This window comes from Pinus tabuliformis, chromosome 3_2 (genome assembly GCF_031772625.1).
Source record: "Pinus tabuliformis cultivar Carrire ecotype Pingquan chromosome 3_2, CPIR1, whole genome shotgun sequence".
In the NCBI taxonomy this organism is placed as follows: Eukaryota; Viridiplantae; Streptophyta; class Pinopsida; order Pinales; family Pinaceae; genus Pinus; species Pinus tabuliformis.
The window spans coordinates 170816563-170842926 of NC_142302.1; the positions used below are offsets into that span (position 1 = coordinate 170816563).

At 38.4% G+C, this 26364-nt stretch overlaps 1 protein-coding gene across 1 annotated transcript in view; it reads right to left on the minus strand.

The window, feature by feature from the left end:
• Positions 1-26364, minus strand: part of LOC149180338 (uncharacterized) — a 262468-nt gene that overhangs the window by 173120 nt on the left and 62984 nt on the right. The window contains exon 3 of the mRNA XM_089413854.1: positions 12487-12528. Within this exon, the coding sequence (XP_089269980.1) occupies positions 12487-12528 (42 nt within the window). The remainder of the gene's footprint in view (positions 1-12486; positions 12529-26364) is intronic.

Sequence of the window (26364 nt, forward strand, 5' to 3'; positions counted from 1 at the left end):
GAGATCTGCCATGATGTTTTTGGATGAGAGGCATGTAGCTTTAAGCACGACCAAGGTTGAGTACAATGTTGCTAGCATGGCTAGTTGTGAGGCATGATGAACAAGATCTTTGGAGTGTCGTTTAAGCAAGTTCTAGATATGACATGGATACATTGCGATGACAAAGAGTGGGAACCAATTAGCAAAGAATCTCGTATTTAGCTAGGACTCAGACACCGTCATATATTGAAGCAGTACTGTTGTACAAGACAAGCTTAGCCTTGTGGTTGGCACCTCCTTAAGAGGGAGGATGACTACAGTATATATATATATATATATATGAACAGCAGACAGTTGCTATTGAGACATGATGATTAGCATATATGAGCACGATGATATGTTGTTGATCTACAGAGAGCATCGTTGATCGAAGACACTGAGCCATCTCTTTACCCCCTGTTTGAGCTCCCAGCGTGTGGAATAGAGATGGAGGGCTCCTAAGGTTGAGGGACCTTTGGACAATAGTGTATCATCCCTATCTGTTACCCATAGGTTTGGAGATGTTGCTCCCCTATCTTAGTCATTGTAGAGTATACACGAGTTGGCATCATACCCACAAGTCGAGTTTATTGGGATTGTCCCTCCCCGTCTGGCCAACGGGTTGAGGAGGTTGGGGCATGTGATCCTTACCTTTTGGTAAGTCGAGTATCTAGCCCAAGCTCAGATTATGATGCAAGTGTTCTACCACATGACTATTGAGGGTCATTGTTGGGAAGATCAGCAGGCAATAGGATGGGTTGAGATGTGCTCCCCTATATCACCTATTGCTCGATATGGGGTTGTAGATGTTTAGTTCCCCCATGAGATTTCGGGTTGAGATGTGCTCCCCGATGTAATTTTGAGATATGTACTCCGATGTTGATGTAGGCCGTAGCATTTGGCTCCCCGCTAATGTTTCCCGTGTGGTCGCATTGGGCTCCACACTGGCAGTGATTCTGGGTGGTAGCAGTGGCTCCCCGATGAATAGAGGGTGGTAGCTTAGGCTCCCCTCCGATGTGAAATTTGTCTTCTTTTAGATTCAAGAATAATCAACATATGAGTAGGGACAATCAAGAGATAAGCAGGAATAAGCAAGAGATGAATCGAGATGAACAGCAACGATACGTGATGATGAGATTCTTGCAATTGGATATGATTTGATGACAAGATTCACATGACATGATGCAGGTGGAATTCCCCATAGTTGAGAGGGAGTGTTAAAATAAGCAACTAGGGCCAAATTCCACTTTGAACAGCTCATTTGATGGAGATGGCGATTGCAATAAATTCCTCTTTTTGTGAGGACCAAAATAAACCTAAAGATCATCGAATTTGGACAAGGAAAAGTGCATTTTTGAATTATAAGCCCACATGTGCATATTTGATCAAGTCGGCCCTAAAGCAAATTGGACACCCTTGGAAGGATATAAATATAAGTGACCTCAACCTCACTTGGACATGATCATAAGACACTCTTCCATTCTCTTTCTTGTTTTTGGCTCACACAAGTCTGAAGCAGATCTGCAGAGGAATGGTTTGCATGAAGGTGAAATTGCAGGGTCTAAAGCTTACATCTCTATTTTAGGGTTTTGGGCCTCTATCACAGGCATGACACAATGAGATCTCCACTGCAATCCCTCGCTGGTAGGCTCATCCACGTGACTGAAGCCTTTCAGTCCCACGCACAGCTCGTCCTCCGTGTGATTGAAGACTCGGGTTCTGGATTACAGTCGATGGCCTAACAAAGGATACTTTCGACTGCAGTCATTGGCTAGCACGCTCAAGGGAGAGACTGGAACCTCTCAATTGCACACAAGACTCCTCCTCCATGCAATTCGGACCTAAAAGTTTGTTTTTCAGTTGTCCGAAGTTTTCTCTCGTTGACCGCAGTGATCGGCAATTGACTACAAATAGTGGCAGTTGGTTTCAGGCTTCTAATACAGTGTGTTGAGTATTAACATTGCTAGGTTCATTTCATGAATATTATTTAGTTGATGTTGTTGGATAATTGTATGGATGAAGATATGGATCATTGTACTCTCTTTCGCTGAATCATTCAATGACAATCTAATAAGAAGAAGAATTTGAAATGGTTTTCCCCGTAGTGGATTTTGCCCTAGTCTCCAACCAATCCTGGTGTTCTCTATGTGTGAATGCTTTTCTTATATTGTTCCTTTATGTTCCACTATATTGATGATGATGATATTGTTCTTTTTATATAGTTGCATATGTTGTTGAATAATGATGTAAATATGAATAATGTTATGATATTATGGGGTAAATGTAATGTGTTAATGAAGAAATGCAATTATCAAAGCAAGAACAATATAGCCCTCAGAAAAATCAACAGGGAAAATACTACTTTGAATCTATGAGCAAGGCCCGAAAGATGCAGAGTTATTATGATAAATCATTAAAAGCTAAGTCACCTTATTTACCTTCTTTGAAAAACCTGCTAAATCTGAATATGTCAAACCTTGAAGATTAAGATTTCTCTCTTGATAAAGTCATATTAAGTGGTTGCATGAATGTTTTGAGTATATGACTAAGATCTAGATGATGAATTTTATTGCAAATTTTTAAGAAGCTGATCTTGTTGTTGTTACAATGATTTTATGAAAGAAGAGTTTCTTGATTTGATTAAATCAAGGTTCATCACTGAAGATCCAGGGCTTGTAAACCCTAGCTAGCAACATGACTTGGATATGAAAGCCCTAGGATTTATGGGCAAAACCCTAGGATTGATTGCTTTCGCTGAAATAAGAAACCCTAGCTCCTGCAAAGGATGAATTACTTGATGATGATGATGTGGACAAGGTTGATTTGCAAGTTGGATGCAAGAAGGCTAAAGATCAAGAGGGAGTCAACATGTTCTCAAAAGATAAGTATCCTATATTTCTCTTATTTCAATTATTACTATTGTTGTTGTTATTCTTCTTGTCCTTGTATATCTTGCTTGGTTGCATTTGTTCTTCCTTGGCCTCCTGATGAGGACTACAGATACATGATGAAGCCAACCTAGGTTGGTGCAATGAATAAAAAGATTGGAAGAATAAAGTTTGTGACAAGAAGACTTCTGTTGAGAGATATTGTATTAGATGAGCCCTGGAGCTGACATGTTCTCAAAAGATAAGTATCCCATATTTCTCTTATTTCAATTATTACTATTGTTGTTGTTATTCTTCTTGTCCTTGTATATCTTGCTTGGTTGTGTTTGTTCTTCCTTGGCCTCCTAATGAGGACTACAGGTACATGATGAAACTAGCCTAGGCTGGTGCAACGAATAAAAAGATTGGAAGAACAAAGCTTGTGACAAGAAGACTTGTGTTGAGAGATATTGTATTAGATGAGACCTGGACTCGGAGGGAACAGACAAATCAGCCAGATTAAAGCTTGTTTGGATCCATGTCGAAAAGAGGTCAATTGTGACTCCCAAAAGAAAGATGGTTAGAAGCTATGTTGCATGAGTTTCTGAAACGTGGGAACGTTGGGAACTTGGGTACGGGTGTCGGGAACGACTAGAGGTTTCCCCAAAATTTACAGGAAACGGCTAATCGAGAACGGTAATATTATATAATAATAAAAAAATAAAAATATATAAATATAAAATATATAATTATATAATAATCAAAATTAATATTAAATCAAAATATTCAAATATTAAAATCAATTTAAATATATAATCTCTCTTATATATAAATATATTCTCTGGGTGTCTCTCTTCCTGAGTCTCTCCCTTTTATATATATAAAATATTAAAATGTCAAGTTCATTATCAGTTCTCTGACACATGACCAGTATTTGAAACAATCTGCCTTAAAAATACAAAGGAACAATTTTACCTATGTTTCTCTAGTTATTCTTATGAGAAAAATTAAAGCGACTCTAATGGTTAAGCATTGACTGCCACATACAATATGCACACAATCTTCTACGATACATATACATAAACAAAAAAATAAATACTCATCAGCATGACATCCCAGATATCGCCCTTACATTGAGGTGTCACACGCTTCCTTAACCCATCAAGAGATTGCTCCAATTTCTCAATTAAAGATATTGGTGTTAAGGATGTCTTTGGCCTTTCTTCCTGCGAAGGTTTCAACAAAGCCTCATGTTTTGTGGGCAGTTCAACATATTTGTTTACATGCTTTGTATTCCCCAACCCCAGGGAACGCAGGAACTCCAAAAAAAATAGTCTTCAAAGCTCCCGGAACTTTCCCAAGCTCCCATTGCAACTCCCACAGAAAGGGAACGTTTCCATACAGTTCCAAAGCTTACGGGAGCACTAGAACCATTGGAACGGGTTTCCCACCTCTAGGGAGTGGTTTCCATGTAACAGAGGTTAGAAGTGTCAAACAAAGGATTACCTCGATGAGAGGGAGAGGATTATGAAGACACGTTTGTCGTTGTTGCCAGGTATGCTTCTATTAGATCTGTCATCGCTTTGGCTTCTATTGCAGGCTTGGAATTGCATCAAATGGATGTCAAGACTACCTTTCTAAATGGAGTCATTAAAGAGGAACTCTATAATGAGCAACCTCAAGGCTTTGAATTTCATGATAGAGAAACACATGTTTGCAAATTGAAAAAAGCCTTGTATGGGCTGAAGCAGGCTCCTTGTGCATGCTACTCCCATTTTGATGGCTCTTGGTTTCAAGAAGAGTGATGTTGATCCGAGTTTGTACTTCAAAGTTGTTGAAGGCAATTCCTTGCTTTTGCTACTAGATATAGATGATTTGTTTCTGACAGGGGTTGCACTTCTCATTCTCTAGTGTAAGAGGGAGTTGACTCTTGATGAAGGATCTTGGTTTTATGCATTATTATTTCGGATTGGAAATATGGCAAAGTCTGATGAAATCTTTGCTAGGCATGGAAATTCCACCATTAAGATCCTTCAAAAAATTGGCATGATAGATTGTAAGTCCTTGGACACTCCTTGTGGACATTTCTGAATCTACACATCAAAAATCCCAACTACAATCATTGGTTTAATATCTCCTACTTGTTCTTTGCATTAACGAGTTATTTAATTACTTAAACAGCGATGAAAACACTATTGCATCCTACACATACATACAGATCATGAACTGAAATAAACTGAGACAATCACACGAGGGACATCGTTATTTTGGACAATCGTCCCTGGAAAAACTCAATGCGGGAAAACGGTGCAACATATAAAGGGTTTGTATTATTAAGCAGATTCTTGAATACAACTAGTGTGCCAGATATGGCTCACCCACAGAGAAAACTCCTGGCAGAAGTACCTCTATCTGGAGACAGATATTTCGGCAAATCCAACAACTGGATGATCAAACCCCACAGATGACAAATGTTGTCCCCAGTGCTGGGCAGCGATGGTTGCTCCAAGCTCTGCATTGGAACTGCGTCACCTCCTCTAGGAGTTGCATCACCCTCTCAGTGAGCCTCCATTGCTCAGAAATTCGATATGCTGAACTTCTCTCTCTCTACCCCACAGACAAACCCCAATGCTGCCTCTAAGGGCCTACATCAACCCCTCCACCTTCTACGTCATCTGCGTTAGCCTCTCTGGCCTCTGTGTCACCCTTTCTGGAGCTACGTTGTCTCTCCTGGTGCTACTCTGCCTCATTTATTCTTCGGCCTTGCACTACAGTCCCTTTGTCGCACTGCCCCTCACTGCAACTCAGACCACTAGCTCGATTTTCTCAGCAAACCTCGCCCCAGAAAAATCGAACTCGTTGATCTCTTGGTGTGTCTCCAACTGACCCTCAAGCCTCCTCTTATACTTTTCCTATTGATGAATCAACAGTCGTGATCTAATCTCTAATCAACAGCTAAGATTAAAACAGGCTTGATCCTCGTCACTTAGAAGCTTCTCACCCATATTTTTATTAATACACTTTAATATTTTTATTTTCCGAACTTTAGACTTCAGAACCCATTAAAAATATTAATTATTTTAATAGCTCCTTATCCGAGTGGAATTTCTCCAAACGATTTCTGGGGATCTCATGTGTTCTAGCCCCTCCACAAAATTTTGGAGCTAGAGCACATCTAATGCTACCCAAAATCAACACTCCCTCTTAGCGACGAATGTGCTCTAGCAATACTTCCCCATAAAGGCATTACATGGATCCACTACATTGGTCCTCTGTGTTGCTGATGCTTGGCCTGTTGCCCTTCATCTACTACACCGCTGCTTCCTGCACTGCTGCCCATGACTCTGCCACTGCCACTGCTACATCTATACTATAGCTCTCTCTCAAAATGTTACATCATGTTACCCATAGCACTGCCACTGCTAACTGTTGCACTGCAACTCAATTACTGAGAAGTAAGTGAAACTTGACCCAAAAACGAACATCTTGGTCAGTATGGATGCCTCGTGATCCTGAAGCTACCTCTGTTGCTAATATGTGTTGACCGTCTACTACCACTGCGTTGTTGAAAACTGCTTTGTGCCTCTAGCATTGCTACAACATCCATTGTGTTGCCTCAGACTTTAGCACTCTAGCTCTGCCACTATCGCTCCATCACACCTCGCTCCAACCGACACCCATCATTTTGCTACTGTCGTTCAGGGCTCCCACAGCCATATGTGATCCAAGAGTTTGGGCACCTCAAGGATCCTACCTAAGTTTCCATGTAGTCATCTCGACTACAACTCCATATCGCCCCACCTCTTCTCCAAAGGTGCATGAGCACTCATGGCACAATCGTCATCCTCGCCTTCCTTGTCCACTTTCGCTGGAGCAGCCTTCGATTTAGAAGCTTCCCCCTTGCCCTTCTTCCGGGGGCACTGAGTGGCATAATGTCCCATTTCACCACAGCTGAAGCATCTGACCTTGGCTATGTCCTTCTTTCCCTTTTGTTGCCCTTGTTGTCCCGACGATGCGAGAGCTACATCCTCCTCCTTCTCCTTGATTCGGGCTCCCTTGCCGCTACTCCCTGTCTTGGTCAATCTCCTGAGCTCTTCTTGTCGAAGAGCTACCCACATCTCCTCCCAACTGGGGAGAGTCGCTCTGCCCAAAATACTTTGGACAAATGTCTCCCAGTCTTTGGTGATTACATTCAGGGCAGTCCTAACCATGAACTCAGGATCTGGAGTAGACCCCACAGAAGTCAACTGGTCGTGAATCCCTTGCAACCTGAGAAGGAAGGGATCTATCTCCTCTCCCTTCTGCATCTGGTATTGTCTCAGCTGATTTTCTAATAGCATCTTTTGTTGCACGGAAGAGCCTTGGTACAAGGTGGTCAGGGTCTCCCACATCCCCCTTGTTGTTTCCTTCTCAGCAATGTGTGTTACTACATGCTCTTTGACCTAGTTTAGGATCATGCACTTTGCCTTCGCCTAGGCCTCCTCGTACTTCTTTGTCGCATCAGCGTCAACCAGAACAGCAACCACTTTCAAGGCATAATCCTTGATGCGATGTTTATCTAGGATTGCCAAGATCTTGGCCTTCCAAATGACAAAATTGGATGCTCCGTCCAATCTGTCCTAATCCCTCAACCCATTCATTGCCATCTCTGCTCAAAAATAGGACTGGTTCTCTTCTCCCTCTCCTACCGTCAATCTAGCAGGACTTGGATCTGGATTCCTTGGGCACAAGAAACCCTCTAAGGAACAAGCTCCTCTCTAGACTCCCTCTGAGTCCTGATTTCCCTCTCGGAAATCCTCCAGCCAACTGTCGAATCGCTCCTCTCCAATCCTCCTTTGTTGCTGCAACCCAAATCTAGATTTCTTGGCTAGAAATCTATCAAGGCAGTGATTCCCTCTACCTTGGTTTAGTCTCCTTAGACATTGTTCTGCACCAACAAAAATAGCATCCCACCAGCGCCTGAAATCGAAATCTACTCAACTCCCTTAGCCCTGACAACTGAAGAATCTGAGCCCTTCTAGCTCTGCGCAATCATTGCGTGAGCTGGATTAGCTCCTCCTGGCCACTGCGTCAATCCTTCTTGGCTCAAAAAGATGATGTGGCACTATGTGAGCTTGATCTGCCCCCCTCTGCTTCTGCGCTGGCCTGGACAGCTGATGCAGCTACTGCGTGGGCTCCTCCCAGCTACTGTGTCACCCTCACCTGGCTCAGAGTGCTAATGCAGGCATTGTGTGAGCCTCTGCATCACTTTCTTTGCACTGCGTCACTCTTCCTTCTGCGTCTCTGGCTCTGGAACAGCGTTGTCACTCGAGACAGCTGCTTTTCTGCTACAAATTCTCCGGTTTCCTTGGCTGGTGTCTTCAGTCTCCTATGATCTGCAATGCTCTGATACCATGTGAAAATTTCTGAATCTACACATCAGAAATCCCTACTGTAATCATTGGTTTAACATCTCCTACTTGTTCTTTGCATTAACGAGTTATTTAATTACTTTAACAACGATGAAAACACTATTGCATCCTACACATACATACAGATCATGAACTGAAATAAATTGAGACAATCACACAAGGGACACTGTTATTTTTGGACAATCGTCCCCAGAAAAACCCAATGCGGGAAAACGGTGCAGCATATAGAAGGTTTGTATTATTAAGCAGATTTCTGAATACAACTAGGGTGTCAGATATGGCTCATCCACAGAGAAAAATCCTCGTAGAAGTACCTCTATCTGGAGACAGATATTTCGGCAAATCCAGCAACTGGATTATCAAACCCCACAGATGACAAATGTTGTCCCCAATGCTGGGCAGCGATGGTTGCTCCAAGCTCTGCGCTAGAACTGCGTCACCTCCTCTAGGAGCTGCGTCACCCTCTCAATGAGCCTCCATTGCTCAGAAAGTCGATATGTTGAACTTCTCTCTCTGCCCCATAGACAAACCCCAGTGCTGCCTCTAAGGGCCTGCATCAGCCCCTCCAGCTTCTACATCACTTGTGTCAGCCTCTCTGGCCTCTGTGTCACCCTCTCTAGAGCTGTGTTGTCTCTCCTGGTGCTACTCTGCCTCTCTGCTATGTATTCTTCAGCCTTGGACTGAAGTCCCTCTGTCGAACTGCCCCTCACTACAACTCAAACCACTAGCTCGATTTTCTCAGCAAACCTCGCCCCAGAAAAATCAAACTCTTTGATCTCTTGGTGTGTCTCCAACTGACCCTCAAGCCTCCTCTTATACTTTTCTTGTTGATGAATCAACAATCATGATCTAATCTCTAATCAACAACTAAGATTAAATCGGGCTTGATCCTCATCACCTAGAACATTCTCACCCATATTTTTATTACTACACATCAATATTTTTATTTTCCTAAGTTTAGACTTAGGAACCCATTAAAAATATTAATTATTTTAATAACTCCTTATCCAGGTGGAATTTCTCCAAACAATTTCTGGGTTCTGGAGATCTCATGTGTTCTAGCCCCTCCACAAAATTTCGGAGCTAGTGCACATCCATTGCTGCCCAAAATCAACACTCCTATAGTAACAAATTGGAAGTTGTGAGATTGTGATTATGAATTGGTTGATCCCTCTATGTATAGCAAATTGATTGGCTCATCGAACAATCTGGTGAACACCAGGCCTGATATCTATTATGCTATGAACACATTGAGTAAATTCTTGGTTGAGCCCTGAGATGTGCATCGGGTTGTAGCAAAACATATATTGAGATATCTGAGTTGCACCATTGATTATGGTTTGAGATATGTTTCTAATGGAAAATGGCAGTTGCATGGTTTTATTGATGTTGATTGGGTTGGATGACCTAACAATAGTAGCAACACTTTCAGTTTATGTTTTTCGCTTGGGCTCTGTTATGATGATCAAGTAAGAAGTAAATTATTGTTGCTCTTAAAATGGTCGAGGCTGAGTATATTGTTGCCTATTCAGCTTGTTGTGAAGTTGTGTTGCTTTAAAAGTTGTTTGCTAATTTGTTTGATCAAGTGTTGAAATCCCCCATTGTATATTGTGATAATCAAAGTTGTGTAAAGCTTTCTGAGAACCCAGTTTTTCATGTCAAGTCGAAGCACATTTATATCAAGTATTACTATATCTAGGATGTCGTCCTATGTGGAGTTGTGAGCCAAGAATATATTTCTATTGATGAGCAAGTTGTTGATGTTTTGTGAGAAGCCAGGAATGGCTGAGAATCCCTTTTGGAGAGGGAGCATTGATTGATAGCATCATGAGATTCTGACCTCTGAGAGCTGACGTGATCCCTTTGGTCATGATGACTAAGAGACCAGTTTGGTCGAGGACGCTAATTTTGTGATCTCTCCCTTAGGGAGTTACCGACCAACCAGTGGATTGGTCGAAGAAATTGATCTTGAGTTCCCTTCCTTGGGTTGTTGACTGAGAATCCAATGAGTTTGGTCGGGAAGGATGAGTCCTCTCCCTTGGGTCATGGAACGAAAGACCTTGTTTATGGTCAGGGACATGGACCCTGTGTAACCATTGCATATGGGTGGCCTCATTGATTGATCCCATTGGTCAGTTGGACACTGACCCCGATGCCATTGAGTCTTGGCTTATGAGTTGTGTTTTGATCATATGTATCTTTCCTTATGATGAGACTTGTGATCTCTCCCTTGGGCAGTTACTAAGAGGCCTATGATTGGTCAGGGAGATTGATCTTGAAAGAGAGAGAGACTTGTACATTTGATCTCTCCCTTGGGCAGTGGCTGACCTATGAATTGGTTGGGGAGAATGATCTTGAGAGAAAGAATGAGAAGTACCTCCCTAGCTAAGAGGGAGTGTTGAAAATTGGTAGCCATGGTCGGTATTTTCATTTGCAAAACAAAGGAGAAATTATAATTTTGAATGTTGACCAAATCGGCATAAAGTGCTCAAGTCGGCCCACATGATGAATGGGTTTGACCAAATCGGCATAAAGTGCTCAAGTCGGCCCCACGTGATGAATGGGTTTGACCCCAAGGTCCAAACCCTCCTCCTAAACCACATATAAATAAAAGTTTGTTGACCCTCATTTGGTATCACATCAACACACATCATTCGATCTGAAATCACAAGAAGTCCACATGTGCAAAGGAGTAAGAGGAGAATTTCTGATCTGCGTTGACCAACAGTTCTACTTCAGTTTGACCTGCATTGACTTGGGAGAATCTGATTCTGTTTGACGGAGACTTTGAGTGTTTGAAGCTGCCAAAATTCTTCTGAGGTTCATTGAATGGTTTGACAGCATTGATATCTCTGTTCTGGGCTCATTGACTGAAGATCCGCCCTGAGATTTTGACTGAGACTTTTGACTGGTTTGTTGACTGAGATTTGGATCGAATTTCAGCCCTTCTGTTCAGCTACCTCAGGCCGAAATTTGGCCCTCTGTTGCAGACTTGACTTTGACCAGCATTAACTGTATTCTCTCTCCTTTGACTGGTTTGACTTGGCAAATATTGAGGTCAGGAAATTGGAATCTTGGCTGGAATATTCTGATGTACATTTTGATGAACTGAATTCTCTCTCATAAGAAAAGATTGTCCTACTTTCTGGTGTCTTTTGTCTCTCGTCTTACTGTTTAAACTTTATTGTGATCTCTATTGCTCTATCTTAGAAATGAATGGTTGAGATTTTCCATGTATAACTGCTTGATGATTGGAATGGTCTAAAGAAGTAATATTGTATCATTGGAAGTAGTTATCAATTTGAAAAACTGTATTAGTCTTGATTGCACTTGAAATTCAACAAATACAAGGAAGTTTCACTTACAAATATAAAACTATACAGAAATTCACACAAAATTCAAAGGATTCAAACTTAAAAATAAATGATAAACACAATCATCAAACATAACCTAAATAAGTTTATCCAACAAACCAAATATTTGACTGGAAAAGGAGACTCAGCGATCATTTTCAAGACAATTTCCTATGTGCTACTATTTTTACAAGATCTTTAATGCATAATCAATGGTAAGCACATGCACAGTTATGATGCACAAAAACAGACAGAACCAAACATTTTCAAATAAATAATCCTCACAATCCGCAAAACATCAATTGTCATTCGAAGACACACCATGCTACACAAAACTTTGCTCTCATCGGTGCCACTGCTTGATTCATCATTTATGATAAAACTGTAACTGCTATGTAATATTACACATAGTCCAGACTCCATGCAGCATGTAAACAAACAAATGTGCAGACTCCAATTTGCCTCTAAAGAACAGTAAATTTATTTATCATCTAGCTTTAAATCTTGAAGAATAGAATTGCTTTAATTCATGAAACCAGAAACGTCAAAAAGTTAAGATCACAACAAACCTACAGTTAAGTTTCCATAACAAGTAGCTAAAGAAATGTCTTATTTGTGTCTGCAACATAAGGTTTTAAAAGCATCCGACTCCAGAAAGAAAAATACTGTTTCAACATCCAGTAAACAAGATCAGTCTGCTCAAAGACGTGAACAGGCAGAACCAGTCTAAGGAAAAACAAACAAGAAATTAAACCCAAAATAAAATGTGATACGAATGGTTCAAAATTTGTAACTGATCAACAGAAAGGAAATCATTTCAGACATGGATATGATTACCTTTCTTTGTTTTGCAGTCTTCACAATAGGAGCCTTCTTTCCCTGTAGAGATTAATAACCAAGCATCAATATAACCCATCTTATTGTTATGAAGTAGGAGGTTTAAACTTGCTTCTATTGTTAAAATACAGCACATTAAATTCTTCATTTGCTATAAAATAAAACAATAAGAAAAAGGCCATTCATAATATGTTGTTTATGTGGGTTGGAGAAGATACACCTATATATAACTGCATCTTTCGAAGATAAATACTGCAGTTAAATCACCGTGATTAATACATGTATGCAATCAAGAGTACACAATCAACATTGACAATATGTTAACGGCTTTTTGCATATGAAGACACAAACCAAGCACAATCTTCTGGAAATAAAGTGCATTTACATGTTCATATATGGGATAGATAGCAATAAAAAAAAAAGTGGGAATGCAACCTGTTACCCACCAAAATGGGTAACCCCCTAAGAGAAAAAATTTTGTCCTATTTTGGAGAGCCATCCAGTCAGCATCCCTACACATTGGCTTGATGATGATGATATGCCACCTTCTCCACCATCTCCACCAGTCACTACACCTCTCATCATCTGGGATTCCTTTTGAATGAAGGTGGGTTACCACTCAACAGGAACTTCGATCATTTTGCAATCGAGGGCTTTTATTTAATGTTTTGGGCATTTAGTATGGATAAAGGGGTGATCTAGATGATTGATTGATCTTGATTGTTGACTTGTTCTCTCACCTTAGCAGGCGAGCTTACTATTTAGCCCTAGTTCAATGTGACCTCCCCTAAGGCCTTAGGGTTGTTGAGAAACCAAGATGCTAGTAGATTAGGGTTGATTTCTCTTAACTTGATAATTATTTGTGAATGTTTGTTGGCTTCTTATTAAATTTATATTCCCTTCATCAAGCAATTACCAAAAATGTACAAAACATGAAGATCATAAAGAGACAAAGAACACAAGAAATTAGGCTCCAAGCTAGGGAAAAACCCCACAAAGGGGAAAACCCAAGAAATCATCTTCTTATAGAATCAGATCAAAGTGAGATATCCAAGACCCAAGACCAAGACCAAGACTTCCACAAAATCCCAAGTCAGCCCTCCTCCAAGTCACCTCCAACCAAATCAAAGTCAACAAAGTCAACGCTACTCAAACTTCATTGAAATCTGGTCAAACTTCTGAAAATTTCTGACCAGCAGTGATGGCCGAATTTCAGCCCTGTAGTAGCCTCAGAAATTGCAGGAATTTTGCACATGTGAGCAGAAACTAGGGCAGAAAACAAGAATTTCTCTCTCCTTTCACTTCACTCTCTCTCTCCTTTGACTTTGATTTTCTTCTTCTAGCACAGAAATCAAAGTGATGCATGAGTAAGTGAATGAACTCAAGTTGCCTTGTATTTATACATGTCCAAGAGGTCGAATAGCTGTCTCTTTAGGCCGACTTGTCCATGGAGGGCCGACTTGTTCTTGTCGATGACAATTTGACTTTTGACTCAAAAAAAATATTTTTTCTTTTTCTTACAAGAAGTCCAAATGGGACTTTACATTTCTTTGACTCATAATAAATTCTCTTTTGACTTAATTGAGCCTATAAGCATGAAGAACATGCTTTGCTAGAAATAAGATAATAATAATGAATATAATAAGTACATCAATGATACATTTGTATTACATTATGAAGGCCGATAGTAGTTATATTTTCAACATTCCCTCTTAACTAGGGAGGTATTCATAATTACGCAACAACATACTCTCAAATTGAAATATTATCATAAGGAGGATTCAGATTGATAAGCATCATTAACCAGCATTGTCAAAAATAGCAAGGCCTTGACTAACAAGCTCTATCTCTCTACTAGATCAAAGCATAATGTTGTGAGGCATAGATTTGGACACCATCGCCTCTTTAGGCACAAACCCTATCCGGATGTTCACCAAGTGTGTCCTCATAGGACTATTCTTATCTTAGATACACAACCTCAAAGAATATTGGTCCTCGGAACTACTCTTATCTTGGATACAAATCCTCAAAGACTATAGGTCCCCGATGCTTATTCAATACACCATTCTCCCTACCAGTGCCTTCACTAGGCTTACGGTTGTTAGTCCTGGCCATAGTGCATAAAACATGGAGAATATGGTGCCCACCCTCACTGCCCACCCTCACTCCCTCTCAACCAAGGAGGAGATGCTCACTGCCTCTCAAACAAACAAAAATAACCACAACCCTAAGCTTGTCAAAAATACTCATCAATTCATCAACTACTTGTTCTTCCATGCAGATCTGTTGTAGCTTCTCGACTCTTATCTACATCACACCATAACGAGCTTTGACCTTCCTAGTTTTATGACAATCTTCATATCGAACCCAAAATGTCATCAAATAGTTCATCAAATGCCTTATGGAGCCAAACTTCTTCACAGCTGATTTGTACAAGCCTTCACATCTTCTTTCTTCGTATTGTAACAAAATTTTGCTTCACGCTCTTCGGAGAAATCATATCAACTCCCAATTATCAATAGTATCTCTGTCAGTATCAGTATAGTCACCCAACCAATATGTTCTTGAACCGAACCAATCAAAGCTACCTCTTTTTGACTGAAGTATGTGAATTTCTTCATTTGGGATGCCATCTAATCAACTTCTTCTTCCTCCTTCTTAATCTTCATTCTTTGCCATGCTCTTCCAATTCTTCCTTCTACTAATCAAGCTTAGATAGATCTTGTCTTGACCTGCAACCTTTATTAGAAGACTATGAAAGAACAAAAGGCAAAGTACAAAGATAAAATAGCAACAGTAATAATTAAAGAAAGGAGGTGTAGAATACTTATCTCTTTCAGGAGAGTCAGCTCCCTCTTAATCTAGGATCTTTTCATCAACCTTGTATTAGCATAATGTCATTCTTGTCATTCTCAAGTACTAGCTTTTCTTTTTATAGCGGAAACAATTAGTTAGGGTTTCTATTCCTAGGGTTTTTCTAACTCAAATTTTTGCTAGGTTTTACAAACCCTAGTATCTTCAAAATCTTCAAGATCTGCCATTTTTAGGGAATGTGAAATTCTACAAGCATGTTATTGAGTTAGTTTCAAAACCCTAGCGATGTTATTAACATAAATGAGATTTCAATCCTTCCTCATAAAACCTAATCTACATAAGCAAAGAGCTAATACAAACGTTAATATGTCAATGATCTCTACACAAGCCCTTTTATGATGCATTACTATCTTACAAGAGTTAATTAAATTATTATATTATATGCACTACAAATGAACAAGGTTTATACGTACCTTTTTCAATCTTACCTTATCCTTGCAAAGATTTGATCCTCTGATTTCTCTTCAGTGGTCATGTACCAACTTACTCCAACAAAGGCGCCTCAATCCTTCAACCATTGTGTTAGAAAATCAGAAAGGAAGAATAATTTTCTTATGTTGATAATTACTTGTGATATTCTTGTATTCTTATTATCTTTTCTTTATGTTCTTCTTTTATCTTTGTTTCATCAAGAAATCATCAAATCAAAACATGAAGATCAACGACACCAGATGTAGGCACTTAGCCAGAGCTAAAACCCATCTAGAGGGAAAAACCCAGTCAAACTCTTCCACTAGTAAATCAAATTGAGATAGACCAAGACTTTAGACACAAAAGACCTTCCTCCACCAAGTTAGCCTTCCAAGACAATTCAGCAAACTTCAGTAGTCTCTTCTTGTCCAGCAGCTTTAGCCCAGCAACAATATAGAATTTTGACTCCCAACAACTTCAGAATTTCAGCCCAGCTACAATCCAGAATTTCAACCCCCAGCAACTTTAGAATTTCAGCCTAGCTACAATCTAGAATTTCTACCCCCAGCAACTTCAGAATTTCAACCCAGCTACAATCCAGAATTTTGACACCCAGCAACTTCAGAATTTCAACCCTTCCAGCAACCCAACAACTTTGCACGTGTGAGACAAAGAGAGAAAATTTGACTTCTTATGCTTCACAAAGACTTCCCTCTCCTTCCCTAAGGTTTCCTTCCTTTTTCTTAAATTCCGCAGCCTTTTTCTGCCTCCAGCAACTACAAATCGAACTTCTTGAGTTGATGCTCCAAATGAGGTCAAATTGTTGCACTTATATAGTGCTTGTGTGAGGTTGAATTCCCTTGATAAGGCAGCCTTGTCCTTCTTGAGGCCGACTAGCTGGAGGAGACCTAAAAGACTTATTTTACATTAACATAAATTTATTTCTTGATAGATGAAGCCCAAGAAGGGTCTCTTACATTATGACATGGATAAGGACACTTGACATAAACCCTAGAAACCTACAATGGAGGCTTTGACCTATTAACCATTGACCCAAGCATGAAACACATGCTTTAATAAGTCAATTTATTTTATAATAAAATTTCATTTTCTTTCTTTGGACAATTACATCATGATTCATGGCTCAAATACAATTATGAAGATCAATACTAGTTACATTTTTCAACACTCCTTGTTAACTATGTATCTATATATATATATATATATATATCCAATTTTAAGGTCATGGCCAAGCCAAAGGTACATGGAAGATTTCAAAGTGATATACTCTATGAAGAGTCACAGCACACGTAGTGCTACAGATTAGATACTTGACCAGGGTACTCTAATCGGGTGGGACTAAGGTGTACTCAAGCTTTAGCCACTTTAGGTACCATCAGGCTTTTAAGCTCTAACACCAACCCAGGGATCTAGGTGTGTATCCAAGGTTAGAGCTCCATGACCAACGCCACCCTCCCTACTTCGGGATCTAGACATCAACACATAGGTCGGCTAGATGTCCTCCCAAGCATCAAGCACTCAACCCTAGATGCTTACATCTCTCCTTATAAACTAAATTAGATATATCCACCAATCCAAGCATGCTTCAAATGTTCAACCTTTTTACAGAGAGATCCTGCACAATCACAACCCCAATCAGTAATAAACCTTCAAATATATATACAAGTAAACACAAACTTTCAAGGTATTCAGACATTCTGATGCTACTCATATCAACATCAAGTTATCCAAATACAACTTGTCAAAAACTTTCTTCTTTCACTTCTTCGAACACCAAATACAGCTTCAGTGTTTCTCAAGTCATTTTCATGAACATCCATCTGTAGTACTTTCATTCATTCTTCGGTTTCATTCTTTCTTCAAGGTATTCATTATGGATGTCATAATATGTCCTTCCTCTCAACTAGGGAGGTGTACCTTTTCTTTCATCCAAGTTCCCTTTCAACTTAGGGAGATCAACAGCTTCTTTAATATCGTAGTACCTTTATCCTTTAAAGATTTCATTCATTCTCATGGCATCAAGGTCATCTTGATCAAATTCCTTCATCATGCTTATCATCATCTTTAATTTCAAACATCTTCAACATCTTGAAGATTGTGTACCTACAAAACTTTAATAGCAAGTACAACCAAATAAAAATATACAGAAGGATGAAGTCAACCATATCAAAATCATGTCATTATAATGGAAGCATTAAAACATTCAAGCTTTAGACATCAAATACCTAAACCTAGTTAGGCTCACAATCAGTAAGGGTCAAATCTTTTATACACTAGACTTCAACATCTTGCTAGGGTTTTGTCATAAACCCTAGACTCCATCTTCGAGACACAAAGCCTTAGATGTTAGTAGTAACAATCGAATCATAGTACTATACATCTAAGGTTTCAACAATATGCTTTTTAAAATCTAAATCCAGACTCTACTAGGGTTTGTTGTATACCCTAGATTTCATCAACTACACAGATAGCATACTTGCATATACATATCTAGGGTTTCATTATCATGCACTAGCATCAATATCCATACCTAGGTAAACCCAAGACACAAACATCAATACATCAAAGTTAGATATACAACAATTTTGACTAGACTAGGATTTCGATCATGCGGAAGAACATACACCTAGGTTTTTATTCCTAGGATCTTACTATAACTATTACAAGGGTTTTGTTCATAAACCCTAATTCACCAAACCCTAAAAATCTAAGGTTTTATTTAGACATTAACAACAAACCCTAACAGACTAGGGCTTTTACTTCTACATTACCAAAACCCTAAACATCAAAAGAATAGGATTTCAATATATGTTCTAGACTTTATCAACAACCCCTAAGTAGACTAGGATTTCATTATTAACATTGACATACCCTTAGCATTAAGAGGCTAGGGTTTTACAGTGAACCTTAAGGGTTAGGGTTTCACAAGAATGATCAAATGACAAGAGATAGTATAATGAGGGTAGATTCAATCTAATGATTAATCACCCTAACAAGAATCTTTATGATTCAAAACCTTAGACATAAAGATGTCAGTAATATAAAGCAAATTTCAAAAGAGAATGATCAAAGCTTTTCTGAAGAGAACCTTGTAATAAAACTTGTGGTTTAAGACATACCTTGAGTTGTTCTTCAACAAACCTTGTAGGACATCAATTCTTGAAGGGTTTCCTTTGCAACAGAACTTCTTTCATGATTCAAGTCTTTCCTTTGAAGTCTCCTCCACAAGTTTTATGTATTCTCCAAGCTTTCCTACCAAGGAAAATATAAAGAAAAGGTTATTAGTATATAATACAGGGTTGCGGGGAAGCACCGCCCCCCCACACGCCCCCGCTCCCAATTCGCGCTCTGAGCGGGAGCACGCTGCCAAAAACGCTCTCGAGGAGCGAGCATTTTCGGGAGCGCGCTCCCTAAAAAAACACTCCCCGTCTTTTCGGGAGCATTTAGTCTTTCTTGCAAAAAAAAATTGCAGTAATATTCCAAATGCAATTTTTTCAAAGAAACAAATAAGTTTGAGTGGGGCAACCTAATGATCAAGCCTATGGCCCTAGTATTGATATGTGATTCATGGTAATGTTAAATTCTTAAAGTAAAAGTGACATTCTCCTTAATCTTCATTTTCATCCTTTCACTTAAATTTTTAACATTACCATGAAATGACTTGGGATGTTTGAGAGTGGTTCTGACCTCATTGGATTTCATATGGAGAAAGTAGAATTTTAGATTTCATTCAAAATCCAGCAAACTTGTCAATTTTTCGGGATTTTAGGATTAGGGGGGTTGCATTGTTTCTATTGGATTTTGTCATGTATTACAGTATGGAACTCGTATTTAATCAAGAGCACCAATCCCTCTATGTGCCTTGATGTTAGTGACAATGGTTGTCGAACTCCTCTATCATGACCCTCCTAAAAATATATGCAGCACTCAAACAAAATCTTGACTTGACATGCTATTCTTTTTCTATCTTATGTTAATGCTTAGAGGGTGATATTAATGACAAAGATCCCTATACAAATCCAGAGGTAATGACAAAGATACCTCTAGATATGAATGCTTAGAGGGTGATATTAATCACAAAGACCCTGATTTTCCAACAAGACTAAAAATTAGACATTTCTCATGGTGGCAAGAGGCCCAAGCATTAGCAATAGATAATAGATTTACTTGTCTTTTCTAGTTTCTAGTAGTTTTTATAACTATTGACTCTTTCATATTTATTATGATATTTTTTGTAAACAATATATGACAATTTAAGTTTGAAGTTTGAAGTTGGCAATTATAACTCATTAGTAATGAATTATGAATATGATGCTTCATGAAAGTTGAAAGTTGTTTCATTTCATTTCATTTTATAACATTTCATTTCATGTTAGATATTATTTGTTGTAATGGTTACACTTAGCTTACAAGTACAACTTTGGTGATCAATGATGATAAATGTTATATATTGAATTTTGAAAGCTTGAAACTTTAAGATTGATGAATCATGAGACTCAATATGTTGTGTGTTATTATGTTACTAACTTGTGGACATGGTTGATGAAGATTATAACTTCTAGATGATTATTGTTATATGGTTCAATATATGTTTTTTGTGTTTTATATATCTAATTCATCATTCTACATGCTTTTGTTGACATATATGCATCAAAATATTAAAAATATAAAAATATATATATTATATAAGAAACGCTCCCAAAATCACTCCCAAACCAGGAGCTTCTGAAAATGTCGCTCCTGCTCCTGCTCCCGCTCCCAAGTAACCTTGATATAATATAACCAAATCTCGATACGAGGAAACCAAACATAAAAGAGGAAACAAGGAACAATATACTTATCTTTTGGTAAAATGGTGGAGGCTCCCTCTTAATCTAGTCCTTTGAGAGATACCTACACTTTAAACAATCCAAAAATGTTCTAACAAGATATATTAGACCTACAAACTTTACAAATCAAAACATAGAAGAAGACATTACAAAACTTATAGTAGGATATGCAAGGGATAGTATCCATAAGAGTCTTTAGCAAATAAGTCTTTGACTTCAGATTCTTTTGTTTTGTTCATCTTTGGTGGAGCTTCATCAGCAACATTTGCATGTTCTCTTTCTCTCTTATTATTCCTTGGATCTTTAGGACAATGAATTTTGTAATGACCCATCTTATGACAATTGTAGCATTCAATCTTAGATAAGCCAACTTTCTTCCTTGGTCCTTTAAACTTCTTGAATGTTCCCTTCTTCTTGTGATGAGCAAAACAGGCATTAGAAGTGTTGTCTTCTTTATCATCCCTCTTGTTGTTTACTAATGATATGCGAACTTCTTCTTGAATACATGCATTCCACATTTTGTTCAAAGGTAGGTGTGTCTTTCCAACTATTAATTCATGATGCAAATGAGCTCCATGATTTTGGTAGACATAGAGATGCAGCAATCACGAGTTCTTGCTCACGTACAATTTATTCAATTGCCTGGAGTTCGTCTCTTATTCTAGAGATCCTTACAAAATATGATGACACAGTATCGTTATTTGTCATCTTTATTATCCTTAGTCCATTCTTGAGGCTAGTTATTTGACCAATGTTCTTGATGATAAATAACTTGAGAGTGCTTCATACATTTCTTGAGCGGAATCTATATTGGATATGTATGGGATTAGATTGTCCTTTACTCCATCTACTATGAGATTCATGACCAAGATGTCGGTTTCCCTGAATTTTCCCTTTCCTGCATCATCTATAGGTTTCTTAACTTTTACTTGAACAAGATTCAAAACTTTATGCTTAGCGAAAATAAGATCTATCCTCTTCTTCCATGCCCTGTAGTTGGTGGCTCCTTCTAACTTATTTTTAGACTTCATTGTCATGGCTTTTGTGGTAGACCATCCTCTTCTTATAAGATCCTTATCCTTAATAATCTTCCTTTGTTCCTTCCTTCTTAACCCTTCTTTTAAAAGATCTTCAAGCTGCCTTTTTCTTTCCTCCTTTACCTTAAGTCTGATACCATGTTAGAAAATCAAAAAGGCAGAAACATTTTCTTATGTTGATAATTACTTGTGATATTTTTGTATTCTTATTATCTTTTCTTTATGTTCTTCTTTTATCTTTGTTTAATCAAGGAATCATCAAATCAAAACATGAAGATCAACGACACCACATGTAGGCACCCAGCCAAGGCTAAAACCCCTCTATAGGGAAAACCCAGTCAAACTCTTCCACTAGTAAATCAAATTGAGATAGACCAAGACCTTAGACCCAAAAGACCTTCCTCCACCAAGTCAGTCTTCCAAGATGATTCAGCAAATTTCAGAAATCTCTTCTTGTCCAACAACTTCAGCCCAGCAACAATCTAGAATTTCAACCCCTACCAACTTTAAAATTTCGGCCTAGCTACAAAGCAACGAAGATATCCTTCCAAACATTTGTTTACTATCTCAGTTTGCCCATCAGATTGAGGATGATAAGATGAGCTATGAGCTAACTGAGTACCAAGACAAGAAAATAATTATGTCCAAAAATTTCCAGTGAAAATGGGATCTCTGTCACTTACAATAATCTTAGGGTTTCCATGTAGCTTTTGAATTGTTTCCATAAATGCAGTAGAAACTGTACTGGCTTTAAATGGATGTGATAATGCACAAAAGTGTGCATACTTGGTAAGTATGTCAACTACCACCATGATGACACTCTTTCCCTCAGACTTGGGTAAACCTATGATAAAATCCATTGAAACCTCCTCCCAACGTTGGCTTGGAATGGATAAAGGTCGTAATAGACCCGGGGTCTTAATTGTTTCAACTTTATTTTATTGGCAAACCAAACATTCCGCCACAAACTTTTGAATATCCGATTTAAGGCCATCCCAAAAAAAATCCTTCTTAACCCTGTGGTAAGTTTTTAAAAATCCTGAGTGCCCTCCTAAGGGAGAAGTGTGCAATTCCATAAGAATCTTTTGTTTGAGTTGGGAATTCTTACAGAGGTATAAGCGATCTTTGTACCATAACGAAACTTTTTGCCAGCTAAATGTATCAGATGTATTGGAATCTTGTTGTAACTTTCAAATAAGTGCCCACGCTTCTTCATCATTCTTCTATTCTTCCCTTGCTTCGTTTATCCAATCTGGTTGGATAATAGAAATGGCGCACAACAATGCTTCCACATCCTCATCTTTTCTTGAGAGTGCATTTGCCACCACATTTTGCTTCCCTTTTTTGTAGATGATTTCAAAGTCATAACCCAACATCTTTGTGACCCACTTTTGTTGCTCTTCAGAGGATAATCTTTGTTCTAAAAAGTATTTAAGGCTATCATGATCCGTTTTTACCTTGAAGTGTCTTCCCATTAGGTAGGGTCGCCATTTTTTAAGTGCATGTAGTATTGCCAACATTTCCTTCTCATAAATAGCTTTGTGTTAAAACTTTCCCTTGATTGGACGACTTTCAAAAGCAATGGGTCTTTCATCTCGCATTAAAACCGCACCAATTCCATTTCCCGAAACATCACATTCCACAATAAAGGTTTTTGTGAAGTCCCACATAGCTAAGACGGGTGCTTGGCACATTGCCTCTTTAATATGTTCAAAGGCTTTCGTTGCTTTTGGAGTCCATGAAAATGCATGTTTCTTCAATAATGTTGTTAGAGATGCTACTATTCTCCCATAATTCTTAACAAACTTGCGATAATACCCTGTCAACACGAGAAATCCTCGTAGATGCTTTATGGATGTGGGGATTTTCCATTCCTTAATGGATTTAATCTTTCTAGGGTCTACCTTAACAACTTCATGAGATACAATATGACCCAGATATTCCACCTCTTGTACTCCAAATAAACATTTGGAGCTTTTTACATATAATTGTTTCTCCTCGAATAGTTTGAGAACCCTGTTAACATGTTGAACATGATCCTTCCAAGACTTGTTGTAGATTAGTGTATCATCAAAAACTACTAACACAAATTTTCAAAGGAAGGGTTTGAAAATGGAATCCATGAAACCTTGAAATGTAGAAGGTGCATTGGTAAGGCCAAAAGGCATGACCAAAAATTCATAATGACCCTCACGAGTTCTAAATGTTGTTTTCAGAATGTCTTCAATCTTCATTTTAATTTGATGATATCTTGAAGCAAGATCCAACATGGTGAAGTAAATTGATCCATGCAATTCATCCAATCATTCATCAATTACAGGAATGGGAAATTTATCTTTAATATCAAGCTTGTTGAGCTCCCTATAATCTGGACGCATGTGCAATGACCCATCCTTCTTGTGCACCAATACTACTGGAGCCGAGAAATAACTTTTACTGGGTTGAATTATACCAGCCTCTAGCATTTCTAGAACCATATGTTTGATTTCACTCTTTTGGGCATAGGGATATCTGTAAGTCCTAATGTTTGGAGGAAGACTTCCTGGAATGAAATGAATAGCATGATCATGATCACGAATAGGTGGGAGGCCTTTCGGAGTCTCAAATACCTTGGAATGATTGTCCAAGACTTTTTGGAGATCTAGAGAAATAGATGATTTCGATGTGGGAGCCTCTAGCGAACATAATTGTGCAATTATGCCTCGTTGTTCTTTCTTTAGAAGCTTTGTCATTCTATTAGAGATGATTATCTTTCTCAGTTTCCGTGTGATACCCCTTAATTCAACTTCCTTTCCTTCTGAAAAAAATTTCATGAAAAGTTCTTGAAAATTAAAAGCTATTTTACCCAAGGATTGTAGCCATTGGACTCCTAGTACAACATCAGCACCACCCATTGGAATGGAAAGCATTGGTCTACTCAATACAAATTCTCCCATCTATAGTTTGATATTATAGAACTTTTCAGAGAAATTTATGGTTCCTCCACTTGCAACCATCACTTGACACTCTGGTGCCGGATATAGGAAGCAATTCAATTCCTTTGCTATCTTACAATCAATAAAATTATGGGTACTGCCCGAATAAATCAACACTATTACCTTTTTCTTCTAGATATGTCCCTATATCTTGAGAGTTTGAGGAGTGGTAATTCCAGCCAATGCATTACAAGATATGGTTGGATTCATTTCTTCTTTCTATAGGGTTTTTTCCTGGTGTATATCCTCTTCTTTTGACGTTTTCTGTTTCTTTTCTTCCTCCTCTTCACAATCTATGTAAAATAATTTCTTCTCAGCACACTTATGACATTTAGTGTATTTTCTATCACAATTGTAACAAAGCCATTTTTCTCTATTTTCTTCCAATTATTATGGTGTCAGCCTTGTAGGATGTTGAAGGCTAGGAGCAAGAACACTTCGATATTTATAGTTTTGAGTGGTAAGCTTCCTTGTTGCCATAATTTTGTTTCCATTTCTTCTTGCCAACCTCAATGCCCTCTCCAATGAATCAGGTTCCCAAAGGTGAACCTCGTGTTGGATGTTATCCTTTAAAGTCCCAATGAACACATCAATCCTATGCTCTTGTGGAATATCTTTTACCCTTATATTAAATTTTTGGAAGTCCTCAATGTGCTCCACCATTGAACCCTTTTGTTTGAGATTTATCAATCAGCTAAAAAAGGTGTTTCTTTTTGTATCCTCATAATGTGCTATCATTTCTTCTATAAAAATTTCCCAAGTGACAATTTGTTTACAAGAGAAAAGGCATCGATACCATACAAAATGATTTGATTCCAAATATAAAGTTGCAATACGTACCTTTTGTGTGTTTTGCACATTATAGAGATCGAAAAATTGCTCCATCTATAATATCCATGTTGCGGGATCCTTGCCAACAAATTTCCTCATATCGATTTTTGGAATATGGTGGGCCTTCGATCCAACATTAGAGTCTATGAAATCATGATTAACATTTCTTTTGTTCTCATCATGAGTTTCCTTTACTACCCTTTCACCATTAGTAAGCATTTCTTATAGAAATTTTGTCAAATCTGTCTTCAAATTTGTCTTCAAATCTTCCATGTCTGTCTTCAAATCGTCCATCTTAGCTTCCACATCATTCATCTTAACTTTTACGCCTTTCTTTAAACCATCCATCTTAGCTTCTACATCTTTCATTAAACCATCCATCTTAGATTCTGTTACTTTTTGTGCAAGTGACACTTGTTGCACGTGGTCTCATAATTTTGATATATCATGTTGCATTTCTTCCTCTTCTTCATGAGTCATGCTAGAGCTTTCAGGTTGCTTACTAGGTGTTTGCATTTTTTTCCTCATGGCATTAATTACCGATAATAATGCTTTACTATGCCCTTCGAATTCCTTCAAACTAATTTTTCAAACCAAGCTTATGCAAAAATTTAAGAAAAACTACACACATTTTTTCACTTTGTACGAGCTTGATATTGAATCTGATGTATCTCTGTAATTTCGAATCATCCAGTTTTGAAATTGTGACCTGCGGTAGCCCTCTGCGTCCTCTTTCCAATGCCACCAGTCTGATCCAAATTAGATTCTCCAGGGAAGAGTTATGCCAAATCTCCCACAGTGACCTGATTATAGACTAGTTCAGTAGAGCGAACTTGTATGACGTGCCACGAGTCACTGTTTCAACCTTTGGCTCTGAAAAATATATACAAAAAACTATAG